The sequence below is a fragment of the Lycium ferocissimum genome, chromosome 9 (genome assembly GCF_029784015.1).
Source record: "Lycium ferocissimum isolate CSIRO_LF1 chromosome 9, AGI_CSIRO_Lferr_CH_V1, whole genome shotgun sequence".
Lineage (NCBI taxonomy): Eukaryota > Viridiplantae > Streptophyta > Magnoliopsida > Solanales > Solanaceae > Lycium > Lycium ferocissimum.
In genome coordinates this window covers 36874750-36892415 of record NC_081350.1, presented here as the reverse complement: position 1 = coordinate 36892415, position 17666 = coordinate 36874750, and the positions used below count along the sequence as shown (strand labels likewise).

At 33.6% G+C, this 17666-nt stretch overlaps 2 protein-coding genes across 2 annotated transcripts; both read right to left on the bottom strand.

Moving 5' to 3' along the window:
- Positions 1-430: 430 nt before the first annotated feature.
- LOC132069467 (uncharacterized) lies at positions 431-2628 on the bottom strand. Its single transcript, XM_059462811.1, has 2 exons — positions 2328-2628; positions 431-1601 (listed from the first exon to the last, which is right to left on the bottom strand). Exons 1-2 carry the CDS (start codon positions 2554-2556, stop codon positions 688-690), a joined length of 1143 nt encoding a protein of 380 aa, XP_059318794.1. The 5' UTR covers positions 2557-2628; the 3' UTR covers positions 431-687.
- A 9906-nt stretch (positions 2629-12534) lies between these two features.
- Positions 12535-14991, bottom strand: LOC132030546 (uncharacterized). The gene is made up of 2 exons (XM_059420226.1): positions 14597-14991; positions 12535-13625 (listed from the first exon to the last, which is right to left on the bottom strand). Exons 1-2 carry the CDS (start codon positions 14796-14798, stop codon positions 12820-12822), a joined length of 1008 nt encoding a protein of 335 aa, XP_059276209.1. The 5' UTR covers positions 14799-14991; the 3' UTR covers positions 12535-12819.
- Between the last annotated feature and the right edge of the window lie 2675 nt (positions 14992-17666).

Here is a 17666-nt window from a genome sequence, read left to right as displayed (position 1 = left end):
TTGGTTTAATTGTGATGTCATTGCGTGTGACATGCACGCAGTTATTGTGTTTGGATGCCTATTATTTTTGCGTCCAACTGGCACAATAAACATCTTCTTGAAGGGTTCAAGTGGTACGGGTCTTAATTGAGGTGTCCAAATGGAATCTCTGAACAAATTAAGAGAAATTATAGGACACATTATATTATATGAACCCACACGTCTTGGAAACTTACAATATTGCTCTATGTCAAACAAGCTAAAAAATGGACCAATCAAAAGTAAAAAAGTTTCACAGATGGAAGTTAGTATCAAAAAACAAACTTTGTTTTTCCTAAATCTCCTTATCAAGTCTTTACTGCTAAGGCATGCATATGCAGCACAACAGTCATAAATCAGTTAGTTTAGAGAAGAAAGAGAGGGGGAAGGCGTGGGTGGGGTATTTCCAATTTGCAAACATGTGGCAGCAAAATGCTTATATTCCCCCCTTGAACATTTTATAATATCCGGTACAAAAAAGCTCCCACCAACTACTGAGATGTGAGAGTTAGATCCGATGAGGTATCTGAACCATAACTAAGAGTAAAATTCATCCTCAGCTTGTGCCAGATCAAATGACACTGTGGGTAAGTAACAATAAGCAGAGGAAATCGGTCCTAAAACATCAGTATGGACTAAGGGTAAACAAAAGATGTCGACACAGTAGAACTATGGAAATGCTTCCATCAACGGCATGTTTTGGAAATGCTGAATTCTGAGTGCCCGTTTATTAATCATATTGCTCAGCTCTTCAGTCACCAGCGTTTCCATGTTAAGCTTACTTTCCCTTCTCCCAATTTCAGACTTGAGTTTCTCCAATTCAACTTTCATTGATTCAAGATTCTTCTTGTCATTTTCATTCTGTTCCGCAAGCCTATTCATCTCATCATTGATCTTTTTTGTCTCAACAATACAATTTATTGCATCTCTAATCTCATCAAGCCGAATTCTTAACCAGTTGACATTCACCTTCATTTTCTCAGCATCCTTGACTACTAAGTAATAGGAGTCCAAGAGATTACGATCAACTTCAGTCAAACGTTTCTTTTGGAGTTCTTGGACAGCCTTACATATGACTTCTAGAACAGAGGTAAGCATGTCGCCTGACTCCATAGGACAATCCTTTGTAATGTCTCCGTGTTTTTCGCGGATGGCTAGAAAAGTTGGCTCAAGACTCGGATTCATGGTAAGTGATTGTTTCGCCGTTTTTGTGCTTTCTTCTTGATTTGATTTTACTTCTTCAAAAGCAACCGCCACTCGTTGAAGGAAATTGACATCTATGATGCAAGTTGGCTGCTTGCTTAGATTTATCCCTTGAACGACAGTAGTACAAGGAGGAGGAGGAAGAAGAGCTTCACCGATACCACCTTGAATAATATCAGGTGCAACATCTTCAATTTCTGCCTTCACTTCTTTTAGTATTCTTGACTCTAGCTGCATAGCTGGTGAAGTATTGGTTTGGCCTAACTGACTTTCCGCCACAGCACTAGTCCGACATCCTTTAGCTTTGGTCGATGCTTCAGACTGTCGGATAGATGGTTTTAATGATGCCACGCGATCTTGAACAACAGCAGGGGCGTTACCTGTAAGGGACCAAGTTATGAGTAATCCAATCACCAAACCAACAAGTTAAAACAGAACAGTGGAGTTGTTATTTTCCATTAGTAAATAGACAAAATGAACTCCAACAAAGTATCCTTAAAATTCTACTATCAGAGTGAGTGACTAGAGCCTGTTTGGATGGGCTTAAAATAGCGAACATAAGGCCGGAAACAGACATAAGCCAAAAAAATAAGTTGGGGTAGGCTTATTTTTTGGGCTTATAAGTTTCTTTAGATAAGCTAAGCTAAAAGTACCAATTATTTTGCGCTTTTTTATGCACAAAATGATCTTTAAAATTGGTAAGTACAAAACACTCAAAAAATTAAAAAGCAGGCTATGAATACATATAAGCCAATCCAAACGGGCTCCATATTTTTTCATGTTTTAACTTTTAATTGTCACTTTTAGTATATGAAGAGAAAAACATATATTTTTTTCATGTTTTACCCTTAAAATTAATAACTAATACTTATTTCTCAAATCATTTCCGAACTAAACATAATTAATATGGGTATACATTAATAGTTGTTTCTTAAAGTACGTGCAAAATCCAAACAGGACAAATAAAAGTGAACTGAGAACGGAGGTAGTAAAAACCTTTTTTTCCTCAAAAACACTAGGTTATTTTACCATACATCTGCTAAAACCAAAAAAAAAAAGTGGGATTTTTTTTTGGGGGGGGGGGGGGGGGGTGGGTGGTTGCTCACCAGATGGTCTGTGTTTGTGTGAAGAACCTTGATGATGAACATGGGTCGGGTCAAATGAGTGTGGTGCAGGTCTTTTTCTTGACCCACTACCCGAAACTTGACATTTTTCATTGGCCGGAGAAAATGCCAGTGGTGACAATGGGGTAGCGTTAGCTGCGGCGCGTGGCAAACTTTGAGGAGTGTTTGGAGGTATCTTCATGGCTGATATCAAGCTGCTTTTTTGTACCATAAAATAGGAAAGAGGAAAAATGGCGCAAAGTACTCTGTTTCAAAGAGTGTGAAAGAGTACTTTTTATTTATTTCCTCCGTCTCAATTTATATGATATAATTTGATAAGACACAAAATTTAAGACGAAAAATAATACTTTTGAAATTTATGATTTAAAAATAAGTCTAACATATTTATGTGACTGTTAACCATTTCATTAAATTAAAAGAGTTAAGTTAGAGTATATATGCAAATGTATCATTTTTTTTTTTTTAGTTTGACAAAAAGATGTCGCGAACACAGTGGTCTCTGACCAGGACCAGGAACCAATTCGAATTTGGACAAGTAGAAACTAAAATATATAATTTAAAAGATAATCTTTGACAAAAAGTTACTTATAAAACTTCCACTTTACTTTCGAGTCCAGATGAAACTTCAAGTCTCAAATACTCTTTTCAATTGAATGTCAAAAACTGTTGGTTTCCAAATCACACTCTGTCGTGTCCACCAAACACCTACTTAGTTTGAACGGTGAATGTAAAAGATTTTGGAAGTTTGTGATCTTATTAGAGATATGAATGTATAATTAAATTGAGCTTCGAATCTCATCATGTTGATCATGTCATTTATAAGGTAAGTCATATAAAAGAGAAAATGCATCGAACCCCCCATGCTCCCGAATTTGACATCTAAATTTTGCGGGGATTCTATTACCTCCTTAAACAACTCCGAACTTATATTAATATGTCATTTTTAACCATCTGGCATGGTGAGTGTATATCACTCTCCTCAAGAGAGCGAGGAACCAGATTTTTTTTTTTAGTTAAATGTATTATTCTATTTTTTTCTAATTTATTTCTCCCTTCTTCTTCGTTATTGGGCTGGTGGTGATTTCATCTTTTTGGGAAGGAGGAGCAAACTAGTTTTTCCGGTGAAGAGGGACTGAAGAAGCCATTTTTTATTTGGGAAGAAGGTTAGGGGAAAGGGGGAAGGAGGTTGGGGTTCGCCCGGGGTGCGGAGGGTGGAGGTTCTTTTTTTTTTAAATAATTAATTAAAAAAAGGCATTTTCTTTTATAATTTTTGGCACTTTGACACATGACGTTTAGTAATTAGTGCGTGAAAGCTACTTTCTTGCTTCAAATTGGGATCGGGTTAAAAAGGGCATATTAATATAAGTTCGGAGTTGTTTGGGGGGTAATAGGACCCCCGCAAAGTTTAGGTGTCTTTTTGAAAAAAGGTGTCAAGTTCAGGAGGATTTCGATGTATTTACTCTTATATAAAATGAAAATTTTACTAAATAGCTAATATGACTTTCTTTCGGTCTTTCAATTGCCCATTGTATAGATAAGCTAATCACTTAAAATATGTCATTTCTCTTAATTATACGTATTAGTCTCAATAAGTCGTAAAACCTCAAGTTTGTCCCGATTGGCTCTAACTAGCAACCAAATGACCCGTAATTTTTTTCTGAAAATTTGGTTGAACAACTCAACTCTTTAAAATAAACACTTTTGACTTCCCCGAGTCTTTGACCAAACAGGCTATAAGTTCTATATATTGACTATGTAAAAACAATTTACACAATCAGACCATTTAGGTATTTATGTGTAAATTTTTTAATATTCTGATTGTAATTGGTAAAAATGATAAGCTATGACAAGTTAAAATTACTTGATAGGGTAAAAAATCTTTAAACAATAAATGTAGATAACTTTATCCTATTTAGAAATAGTTTAAAAAATTGGTGTTCCAAGTGAAAAAATAAGATCTCTTGCCTTTTTACAATTTGAATAGAAGAAAATGATTTTTCAGATTTCTTATGTGTAAAAAATGAAGATCTCTCTCAAAAGGGTCATAAAACTAACAAATAGTTTGTAAAGAGTCAAAAAATCATTTCTCCCGTCTAAGTAGTTTCTATCACAAAATAATATTCGCTGATAATTTTTTTAAGAACAATCTTTATATTATCGGAGATATAACTTAATTCCTGCTAGAACGAGTTTAAATTTTATACATTGATGGAATAGAAATATTTACACAACCCAATTACTTATTAGGTAAAGAGAAAAACCTTTTCATAAACATTAAAAAGGTTAAAAAGGAATAGCCTTAGCTTTAAGTTGATTGCTACTGTGTACTGCACCAGTGCCTGAGTAGGAAAAAAAAAACAAAACGAAAAGGTTAAGAACTTTTTCCGTTTTTTTTCACTTTATTTAAAAAATCAGCATGATTAGAAAATTTTTCATTTTTAGAATTTGAAAAATAGGAAAAAATCTTGTTTTCACTTTTTTTACTTTCATTACATTCAAACAACCAGATATTCTTTGCAAAAACTATAAATAAACGCAATTCCCATCTTCAACTCTAACTTCAAAATTCCAAATAAAGTGAATAAATTTTGGTATGGCCACTACTAAGACCCCGTTTGGCTTAGCTTATTAGTTGCTGAAAACAGCTTAGCTTTTTTGAGTATTTGGCAGGCCAGTTTATAAGCCATTTTGTACTTAAAATAAGCTCAAAAAAATATTTGGATCCGTTTGGCTTAGCTTAAAAAAAGCAGCTTATAAGCTAAAAAAATATAAGTTGGGCTATTTTTTTTAAGCCCATCCAAACAGCCTCTAAAACTCAGATACAAATAGAAAATTCAAAGATCTCTGATTTATCTTTAGCCTTGTGGGGAAACATTCAATGGCTGTGATCAAATCAAGGGTGACGTTTTCATATTTCCTCAACTGTACTATGCATAAAGCTAAAGGTGATTTGAACTGAAACTAAAAAGGCCAAAGTCATAGATAGACCCTCAAACTTGTTCATATTTTTCATTTGGACCCTCAACCTGAGCAACGACTATCCGAACCCTCCAAGACAACGTTCTTCGTGCCATATAGACACATGTCACTTACGCGTGTTGCCCACTTTTTTAAGGAGCGTGAAGATTTCAAATCTTTATTAATGTGATCCCACCTACAGTGTCAACAGAAAAAGGCATGAGAATATTATACTTTTTCTCTCTCTCCTTCATCTTCTCCAATAGAAAATGTCCATGATTTCTCCATTAATGGACCAAAAAAATCAATAGTCCTTTGAAATAAACACACAAAAAAAACCCTTCATCCAAACACACCTCTTTACTTATTTTAGTCAATTTGGTTAGATTCAGCAGATCTAACGATTATTATTATTATTATTATTAATTATCTACCGATTTTTTCTCCAAATTGGTTCCTAATGCCACGTTTTTTTTGTTTCTTTGTTTTCTATTAGTAGTTTATAATTATAATTTGGTATCTGAATGAATTACTTAACATCCGCTGCCTAAAAGTTCACAAATTATGGAGATAAAAAATTAGTAATTCATAGTGATAATTTTATTTTTTGAGTCAAGAAATTGTAATACTTGCAATGTAATTAGTTTCCGATGACATTTAGTCATTTAGGATGGCCATTTCGGAGAAAAACCTTAAAGCATCCACTTCTAAGATCAAATCCGTTGATTTTTACAGGTTTGTTCTCATTTTATTTTTTAGAAAATTTTGTGGTCGGGTTTGAAGAAGAGGAGAGGGGTGGTGGGGTTTGAAGAAGAGGAGAGGGGTCGGTCGGGGGGGGGGGGGGGCTGAAGAAGATGACTTTTTGTTTTTACTTTTTTTTTTTTTTTTAAAATCCTTTTATTTTATTTTTTTAAAGCTAAAATCCACGTGCTCTATCTTATTTGTTATTTTTGCGTGTGAATTACACGCACCATTTGTGTGTTCTTTTATATTTATTTTGTGTTTAAATGGCACAAGAACGTTGTCTTGGAGGTTCGAATGATAGGCTAACGGGTCCGTCCAAGTGAAAAATATAAGATGTTTCAAGGCCTATCTATGACTTTGGCCAACTAAAAATAGTACTCCTCCCATTCTAAGATGTAGTTTGAGTGATCGTAGAATTTAAGAAACAAACGAAGAATTTTAAATTTTATGATTTAAAATAAGCTAAAAATATTTGGGTGGTTATAAATAATTTCTCTAAGCGTAAAAAAAAAATGTGTCGACAAAAGGGAATAGCTCATGTGCAAATAGATGAACCAAAAGATTCTCCGACAAAGACCCTCCAGCCTCCATACCCTTAAAACCTTCTAACTCTGTCAAATAATAATGTCAAACAAAAAGAGACCATGAAGTCTAGTCTAGCTTTGACAAAAATTAATATTGGAAATTGCAAAAATAATATTGGAAATTACAACCTTTACATGCGATAATAGTTACTTTGTACAACGTAGTTGTAGGCATACAAATTGTAAGCAGTTTAATCATACAAGTCAAAGATTAGAAGGGCAATTTGCACGATTGTTCTTATTCAGGAGTGGTCTTTAATTTTTACCTCTCAAATTGCTGGTCTTTAATTTTTGTCCTTTGCCTAAAATACTCAGCGGTTTTGGGTTCATATTCCGGTTCAGTTAAAAAAAAAAATTGTAAGACAGAGTTTGATTGCAAAGTAGGCCTATTTGGACGAGGACTAATTTTTGACTTGCAAAGTAATAATAATAAAAAAAATCCACCATAAGCAAACTTTTGCCTCAAACCTCTACCCGAATAGGCCTACTTTGCTCCGAAACTCAGCCTCGCGAATTTTTTTTTTTTTACTGAGTAGGGATTTGAATCCAGAACTTCGGGATATTTTCAACTACTTTTTTAAGCTGAGGACATAAATTAAAGACCAGTGCCTTTGAAGGGAAATCCGCGCAAAAAAATGAGATTAAGAATAATTTAGCAAGCCAAAAGTAAAACAAATATATTCTTTTAACATCCAATAACTTTTTTGCTTGGAAAATTTAGTTTTCAAAATAATGGTCCAAATTCTCAACTGAAAAGCATTACCTCCCATAGGGCGTCATAAAAGTTTCATTTATTGCCAATCCAAGAGATTGTATGTTTTTCATTTTTGGTAAAGACTAAACGTTTTCTAATAAACAAGATAGTGAAATTAGTGATGAGCTTGGCTTGCCAAATTATGAAAGAAACATACCAACATAACCGAGTCCGGAGCCAAAATGGCTTCTTTTTACAGCCATTACACCAAAATGGCATGCCTTTTTTTTTTTAAACCCAAATGGGTATTTAGGTACAATGTTGCAAGTGCAACAAATTTTGTTTTTTTTTTTAATGCATATTAAAAACAAATTTTGTTTTTTTTTTTTTTTTTTTTTTTTGGGGAAGGAAAATATTAAAGGAAAATGGTTATTTTAAGTTTTTAACCGTTAAAAACTTAAAATAACCATTTTCCTTTAATATTTTCCTTCCCCCAACGTCTCTCTCTCTCTATTCTCTTCCTATTTATACACCACAACCCCTTCTCCTCCACCATATTAGAAATTTCAAGAATTCCTCCATTAAATTTCTTCTCTTTGCCATCAATTTTCTTCCTTTCCATTAATCTTTGAACCAATGATTTATAATACTAGACTTGTTTGAAATCTTTAAATTTTGCCCTTCGCTAACACCCATAGTTCCGTGTTCGAACCCACGCAAAATAAAAATTTTAAAAAAAATTCAGTAAGCGTAGTTTAAACTTCGCTATCTTGGGACCCGCATACTTTTTTGTTAAGGAATTACCAAAGTTATCTTTACCGCATACTTATGCCTTGTGGCAACTTGGCATAAGTATGTTTCTGGGTCCGCATAACTTTGATAATTCCTTCACAAAGTTATGCCGGTCCAAAGATACAGTTTTCCCATTAAAGTATGCCTTTCTCATATAAATTTGTTAACGAATTATCAAACTTATGCTGGGGGGGGCATACTTATGCCTTTGGCGGCGACTTTGCCTTGAAGCATATATATGTATTTGTCATTCCAAACTAATTATGGGTTGCATTGTATAGCAGTATGTTAATTGTTAAACACCACAGAGGCACGACCAACTGCTCCACCAACTGCTCCACTAACTGCCAATAGGAAATACACAAAGCCACCAGTCCCTCCAAGGCCTAAAGCAACTACAAAGGTAACTGTAATATGCATTACTTTGGTTACCATTAATTAGTCAAATATTAACTTATTATCTGTTAGGTTAATGCTTCCTGTCATCAATCGGAAGTACAAGAAAAAGTAGTGTTCATGACACTCAAGATGCATCTACAAGCATGGGAGAAGGGCAGACTAAGTACAAGAGGCCAAAGGGTTGTTGGACGGGTGTATTGTGTGCAGTCTCGATACAAATGTGTTAATGTAAGTGTTTCTCAATCATCTAAGTCATTGTTATTATTTTTAGCCACTTTATGACACTAACCAATTTAAATTGCAGCAAGAATGCCTAGCGTTGAGTTGGTGTCCACATCTAAGGCAATGAATTCAAATTGGTCACAGGTGATATTGGATACAAACCCAAAGAAAGGATTGAAGTGGAAAGGAACAAAAGCAAAGCTACACAAAGACAACTCCAAGTGCAAAGTGCTAATCATAGAATCCAAACAAGATCAAAGGCTCTTGGAGTTCAAACAAGATCAAGAAAAGGAAAAGGAAAATCTCCAATGAAGTAGTTCGTTATTTCTATGTTTAAGCTAGCTATTTTGGTGAAACTTGGATATGTAAGCAAACAATGTAGCTTGGTAGTTTTTGTTGACAATTAGTGCTATCGTTCGGTTATTTTGCATATAGGTAATCGTTAATGTTTATTGTCCATATTTTGCATCAAGTTGGTGTTTTGTTCAGTTTGCATTGAATGTTAGTTGGTGTTTTGTTCGAGTTTGCATTGAATAGTTGTGTTTTGTTGTTTGCATTCAAATGGTCAATGCTTATTGTCTAGATTTGCATTGAAACGGTAGTTGCTATTTTCTCATCCCGATTTTCCATTGAATGTTTGTTAGTGTTAACATGTTGAATAGGCTAACCATTACTAACCAGATGGTATAACGTATTGCTTCACAAAGTCATCATAATCATATTCAATATGCTAACCAAAATTAGATTACATTGTGAATCATCTAAATCGAACTTCACTTCAACCTAATTAGTACTACAACCATTGTTAATCATCTAAGTACAACTTCACTTCAACCTAATTAGTACTACTACCGTAACCAAGAAAAAACATAAAATTACATAGACACTAATACATAGACAAATCTTCAATATTTTTGACCACTCCAACTCTTTGGGATATAACTTAATTACCACAAACTCACTGTCATGGACGCAAAGTTTTATGCCGGATCCGGCAGACTTTTAGTTGTGTTTAACTAAAAGTCTGCCGGAGGGGGCAGACTTTTAGTTATGTTTAGTTATGCCGGGTCCGGCATAACTTTGATAATTCCTTCACAAAGTTATGCCGGGTCCATACAAGTTTGCCCATTAAAAGTATGCCCCCGTCGCATAAATTTGTTAACGAATTATCAAACTTATGCCGATGGGGGCATACTTATGCCTTATGGGCAGACTTTGCCTTGAAGCATATATATGTATTTGTCATTCCAAACTAATTATGGGTTGCATTGTATAGATGTTAATTGTTAAACACACCAGAGGCACGAACCCATTGTCATTAACGTGAGATACTAACTACTATTCGCTTAATTCGAACAATTTATTGTTAGGTTTTGAAGTATATATACGAGGATCCACACGAATCGTTGCAATATTGATTTGTTAATTTCTTTGGGATATAACTTAATTACCACAAACTCACCGTCATGGACGCAAAATTTTATGGTTACTTTAAATTTAATAGCTCGATTCGAAAAAATCTAGTACTCTATATTCCGTTAAGTTGGACATATCGCTTGGTTTTGTCTGCCGAATTCATACTTATGTTAATTGTTGTTAATTTGTAAACCGAGATTAAGCATGTGAGTTGGAACAATATCTGCATAAGAAGATTAAAATGCAAGCTCGATCCGAGGCATACTTTCTTAGAAATGCAAGTCGAATATCTTGAGGGCGCACTTTTAGTTATATTTAGTTATGCCGGATCCGGCAGACTTTTAGTTGTTTAACTAAAAGTCCGCATTTAGAAAGGCACTTTAGTTATGTTTAGTTATCTTGGTCCGTGATAACTTTGAAATGAAACGTGCTTTCACCACAAGGATAGTTGTATTTTACGTTCTTTCACTTATGGCATTGCTAAGGAAGACGCTTAATGTTACACGAAATGCAACAAATTTTGTTTTTTTTTTTTTTTTAATTTCGTTTTTTATAAAAAACGAAATTAAAAAAAAATTAAAAAAAAAAAACAAATTTCTTTTATAAAAACGAAATTAAAAAAAAAAAAACAAAATTTGTTGCATTTAACATTGCCCACCAAAATACCCATTTGGGTTTAAAAAAAAAAGACGCACCATTTTGGTGTAATGGGCAGCCATTTTGGCTCCGGACTCCAACATAACCCATTCAGGAAACGAATGAACGTATAGTATATCAATTTCTTTAAGATAAGAAGAAAGTGCAAATTTACCCAGAACTATCCCAAATTGCTTCATTTTGTACTCTGTTACATATCATACGATGGATGCTGGAATTGCATTTAATTTAACTGGGCTAAAAGTTGAATGCATTCTCCCTTATCTCTCTCTTTCAGCACTTATGATCACGTTCTTCATAATTTAAACAAATCATTCTACAATGCTTAGTGAGGGGATACATAGTCATATACAACAAACATCATTATTGTTAAAGTGCTTCTGGAAAAGATTAGAAACTCAAGCTACACCAGCTCTATAGATGTGGAAGAATAATATAGTAGTTAGTTACAACAGACAAGGGCGGAGCCAAGTAGGCCTATGGGGGTTCAGAACCCCATTCGGCGGAAAATTACACTGTTTATACATGGTTACAATTATTTTTTATGTATGTATAGTAGATGTTGAACTCCCTTTGGCTTCTTCGTGTTTAATTATTTGTAGTTTGAACCCCTTAGTGAGTTTTCCCTTTAACAAATAAAAATAAATACAATGGAATAATTAAAATTACTTTGAGCTTTAAGTTTTAGTTCCTAAAACTTGTAAATTACTTTTAGATTAAAATTACATAAAGAAAAAAAAACATAAAGATGATTGTTAATCTCATATAATGAGCATGACAATGATGAAGCAAAATTTCAATGAGAAATTTAGAAACTCTGGATTACTTGAAACTTCAACTTTTCTAATTTTGTTTTTGGTTCTATATTTAGTAGGCATTTGGCCATAAAAATAAAAAATTATTCACTTTATTTGGAATTTTGAAGTTGGAGTTGAAGAGGGAGATGTGTTTGGTTATAGTTTTTGCAAAGAATATTTGATTGTTTTGAATGTACTGAAAGTGAAAAAGGTGAAAACAAGGTTTTTAATGTTTTTCAAATCCCGAAATTTTCATGGCGAAACACAGATTTTCAAATAAAGTGAAAATAATTCCGGAAAAAAATGAAAAATTCTCATGGCCAAACGGGGCGTTTTCAAATCTAGAACCCCATTTAATTTTCCAAAAATACAAGGAAAGTTCAGTCTTTTGCATAAATTGGGATCACAATCAGTGATAACACTGGGAATAATAAGAGAAAAATCAAAAAGCGTTGGCTAGTAGTATCAATATAATTTTACAAATAGAAGATAAGATCATAAAAAATAATAATAATAAAGAACAGCTTGACTCTATACTAAGGTGTTGATTACATCCAACAGAAGAGAAGAACGAAGAAAAGTGAAAAAGAGGCGGTGGAGCACCCAGTCTAGCCAACACAAAAGTTTATAAGAACTGTAACAGGGGGACCTCATTTACCCACTCCGAGTATACATTGAATAAACCATGACAAGTTGGGGGGTCCCTGGACTTCAACATAAATTATCAGCAGTGTTAGTATCATTTAAATCCCTTGGACTTTGTGGTACGTTTACCACCCACTTTGAGGAAGTTTTTTGACGCAGTTTAGGTAAGTCTGGACAAGTTGACCAAGTCCGTGCATTTCATGGCCTATTTCGGGTTCACTCGGAGCTTTGATGGCAACTGTAGGAGGTGTGATGTACATGCACTCATTTCAAGGGGGTGCAATATTTCTCAATTTGGGCCTCATATTTCTCCTATATACCACTTAATGCATCCAACTTCTCATTCAAATGAGTGAAGCTAGAATCACATTCACATGAATTCGCCATAGCATCTATTTTTCTAAATAAACTTCCAAGAGCAACAAAAATTTAAGAGGAAAGGAAATCCTACGTTAAAGAAAGCAAAAGACTGCTATTAGAGCATTCCTCAATAAGCTATTCGAATTTGTGGACATTTCAGTATGCTAAGAAGCTAAAAAAAGCACCATAAATACACTAAAATTAAGTTAAGATTGGTGGGACTTCAGACGTTTGATGGAGGACTCAATGCCATTGAGAGCTACATTTTTGCGCTCATCAATTTTCCGGAGTACATTTTTAGCTGCCTTCACCTGTGTACAAAGTTTTTGCACCTCATGATGTGCAATCTCATGGGCTACGATGCATTTTCGTTTCTCTTGTTTCAGAGCCTCTTCCTCCTGTTCAAAAACAGCCACACCTTCTTTCAGCTTACCAATTAGTTCCATTGCATCCACTATCTGTCTTTCAAAGGACTCCTTCTTTTTCACGACCATCAGGATATGGCCTTGAGTTTGAACAATCTCATCTTGAAGATTATTTGCGCAAATTTTAGCATCTTCGCATCTCGTCCTCAGCTCTGCAGGAAAAGATTGCATCTCTCTTTGTCTCTTTGCTATGAGCAAATAATCATAGTGGTACGCGATGAACTCTCTAACGTCATTGTAGAAAGAAGTATAATCCGCTTCAAGAAAATCCAAGGTGGAGAAGGCGTTGTTTGCGCACTTAACCATGGCTTCCACGTTTTTCATGCTCCCAGAGGTGAGCTGGAACTCCAGCACAGACTTGACATGAGAGATCATGGTCTTTGATTTTTCATTAATGTGGGGAGAACATTCATTAATCCGAAGGCGTGGATTTGGTGGTGGACTCAGTATTGACAATGGATTCAGATTTATCTTTGTGTCCCTCTGTTCTTCATCTACAATTAATAGAGGCGCATTTATGCTCGATCCCGATGGTGGCATAGGAGGCAATGGAACTGCTGGAGTTTCTTTCGTTGTCATCGATGGCGCTTCAACATCAACAAACTCACAAGATTTAGTTAAGGAAATCAGAAAAAGTAACGGAAAATATGTACGCTTAACAATTAAGTTGTGCTTTCTGAAACTTTAGTTTAAGAAAATGCATATATTCATTGAGAACTTACTAAGTCTTGAGTTCAAAAAGATGTAAGCTTTATAATTAAAACTCACAGAAACTTAAAAAATCTTGGTAATACGTTCAAAATGATTAATGCCTTAACATTAGAACTCATTGAAAAGTTACTAAAGCTTAATTTAGTGTCAGATACAGGCTTTAAACTTAAAGCTTCTTGAGAAATTGCTTAGGTTTTAATTTACAATCTGTATGTTTTGAAGTTAGAACACAATGAAAACAAACCAAATCTTTGATTTTAGAAGATGTATGCTTCAAAGTTAGAACTTGATATATGCTTTACAATTATAACTAACTGAAAACTTGGCTTAAAAAATAGAGCTAACAGTGGAAATCACTCTTTTGTTGTTTCAAATATTTCACTCTCTTATTTTGGTTTTATCTTTTTCATATCAAAGCTTTATAAATTGCAAACTAGTACTATGAAGATATTGGGCTCTTACCATTTATATAGGAATTAAAGAATTACTGTACTATTATATCAACCCTCGAAATTGAGGGTTAGGCACTTGGTGAGCTCCCCGCCTTTCACAATTACGGCAGAAAAATAGCTGGACTCAAGAATGATAAAAAGCTTTTTATAGAGATAAATACGCTTTCACAAAAGAATAGTTTTTTATCATCCCACCTCTTCTAGTTCACACCTCGGAATACCCCTTCTTATAGAGATAAAATACGCTTTCACGAAAGAATAGTTTTTTATCATCCCACCGCCCCGCCCCCAACCACCTTTTTTTTCCCTTCTTTTCCTCCTCCTCCACAAGAAGAGAAAAAAGAGAACACACTTGAACCAAAAACAGAATGAACACTACTAGTGATGAAACTCACCATCTGGTGAAACTGCTGTCTCTTGTTTCCGAGGGCGATCTAGGCCACGTCTTACAAAATCATCCATGCACTTCTCACTTTGATGAGTTATTGTTGAATTTTGAGTTTCAGAACTAGGAGGAGTAATGCTTCTAGACACGGTCTTGGTTAAAGATGTAGCAAATCCAGGTGGTATAACTGAATCAAAGTTTTTCTCTGTCATTGTTGTGGTTCTTTTTTGAAGAAACGTTGGTGAAAAATGACTCTTTTTTCTTTCTTGCAAGAAAAGATGGTGGAAAGTGCAGAAGTAATGACAAAAATGTTGGGATTTTCCTTTCAAGGGATCTTTGTTGCAGAAACACAAAAATAGAAAGCAAGTGCAGAGGATACAATAATTAAGTGTGGGAAAAGGATATAATATATAGTCCAAGAAGACGAGAAATTTTATCATGGGTGAGGCACACCTACTGGGCTGAGATTAGTTGTGTTATATTCCTCTCAAAATTTGCCATGTGGAATATGGTGGGTCCTCTGTTCAGCACTATCTCTCTTATCTACATTTCCTTTGGTTTTCTATTTTATTTATTTATTTTTCTTTCGTCTCTTCAATATTCCCATTTATGCTTCCCTAATCGTTTATATAAGTTTCACAAAACTAATTTTTATATCACTTTTAGAAGGTAGGGATAGACCTTCACCAAACACCTAAAATAAACTAGAAATCTTCTTAAATAAATGGGTTGAAACTTTTGACCTACCAAACTTCTATTTTTAATTTTACATGATATGATACCTTCACCTCTAAAATAAAATAGAATAAACGGATTGAAACTACCTCAAACTTCTTTTTTCAATTTTCTGTGTTTCCTGAATTTTGTTCCTAACATTCACTAATAAGTGCACACTGTTAAGATTTCAGTTTAATTTATTTCTAAAAACTAAATATGGTTCTAGATTCCAAAAATAAGTAAACAAAATAAATTTCTATAAACGCATTTCATTTTGCTGTTTCGGGTTTCTATTCTTATACAATCAGTGTGCTTACAGAAATTGTCTCCAACTCATTGCGTGCAATTTTTTTTTTTTTTTTAAGTAGATAATAGCATTCTTAAATCTATTACGAGTTGATAGAAGAAAAACTCAGTATGAATCATGTCGTAGGGATGCGTAGGGATCCGATTGGTTGACCCGAACTTTCACGTTGTTGGTGGGTGTTCGAATTAAAATTGTAATCCTCCCCCATTTTAGTCTTCCCCTACCGCTATGTAATTAAAAAAAAAAATGAATCATCTCCAAAACAAACAAAAGAGGGTATGTTTTAATGAGTTTTCCCTTTAACAAATAAAACTAAATACAATGGAATAATTAAAATTATTTTGAGCTTTAAGTTTTAGTTCCTAAAACTTGTAAATTACTTTTAGATTAAAATTACATAAAGATGATTGTTAATCCCATATAATGAGCATGACAATGATGAAGCAAAATTTCAATGAGAAATTTAGAAACTCTGGATTACTTGAAACTTCACTTTTCTAATTTTGTTTTTGGTTCTAAATTTAGTAGGCATTTGGCCATAAACAATGAAAAATTATTCACTTTCTTTGGAATTTTTGAAGATGGAGTTGTGTTTGGTTATAGTTTTTTTGCGAAGAATATTTGATTGTTTTGGAATGTAATGAAAGTGAAAAAGTTGAAAATACAAATTTTCAAATAAAGTGAAATAAAATTCCGAAAAAAAAGTGAAAAATTCTCATGGCCAAACGGGCCCTTGTCAAATCTACAACCCCATTTAATTTTCCAAAAATAAATAAAATGAAAGTTCAGTCTTTTGCATGTATGATCACAATCAGTGATGACACTGGGAAAAGTAAGAGAAAAATCAAAAGCGTTGTATCAGCATAATTTACAAATAGAGGATAAGATCATAAAAATTAAAAACTAAAAGAAGAAGAGAAGCATCCAAGTGATAAGTACAAAAGAAGAGAAGGAAGGAAAATAACTGAGAGAGAGTGTGTTGACAGTGGAACCACCATATTTCACTTGCCATGTTCATATTTCTCCTTCACACAAGTAATTATGCTTTGGCCAATTTTTGTTGAAGTGGGACCTAAAATCCAAATTAACTGATTGGCTAACAATCTCTACATGGTCAATGTAGATAACTTTATCCTATTCAGAAATAGTTTTTAAAACTAATGTTCCAAATAATTTGCTATTACAGGTTAAGTGTTGGAAAAGTACAGAGAATAAGGAAGAAGAGCTAATAAACAGATTAACAGTCTGTTCGGCCCACCAACCAAAATTTGTTTTTTTTTTTTTTAAAAGTACTTTTTAGAAAATAATTTGGAAGAGTAGTAAATTGTGATTGGTTAATCAATTTGAGATGATAATAGAATAACAATTTGTGCTTGGTCAAAGTTTCAAAAGTATTTCTGAAAAAAAGAAAAAAAATCTGAGAAACAAGTTCTACTAGTATTACTCAAAACACTAATTTTTTCCTAAAGGATTGATTAAACACCTCAACTCCCTACTATATATTGATAGTGTAAGAAAATTTATTACACAAACAGGACATTTAGATATTTTGTGTAAATTTTTATATTATGACAAGTAATCTGATGAAAATGGTAAGCTATCATAGGTTAAAATTAACACTCGTGTAAAAAATTTAGGCAACCAGTGTAGATAACTTTATCCTATTCAGAGATAGTTTTAAAAATTAGAAGTAATTTGCAATCATAGGTTAAAATTCACTAATAGTATAAAAAATCTTTACATTAGTGTGTATATCACGCCATTCCTCCCAGAAAAAAGTTTTAAGTTCTACAATTGAATTGAGAGGGTAAAATATATATCTACACAGCCAAATCACTTATCAGGTAATCAGAAACAAATTTCTTCATAAATGCTAATTGGTTAAAAAAAAAAAAAAAAGGAATGGCTTTAACTTCAATTGATTGCTACTGTGTGTACCCGAGAAGGAAAAAAACAAAACCAAAAAGGTTAAACTCAGATTTTGGCAAATGGATACAAATGGAAAATTCAGAGTTTTTCATCTCTATTATTAAATAATTATCTTTAGCCTTGTGAG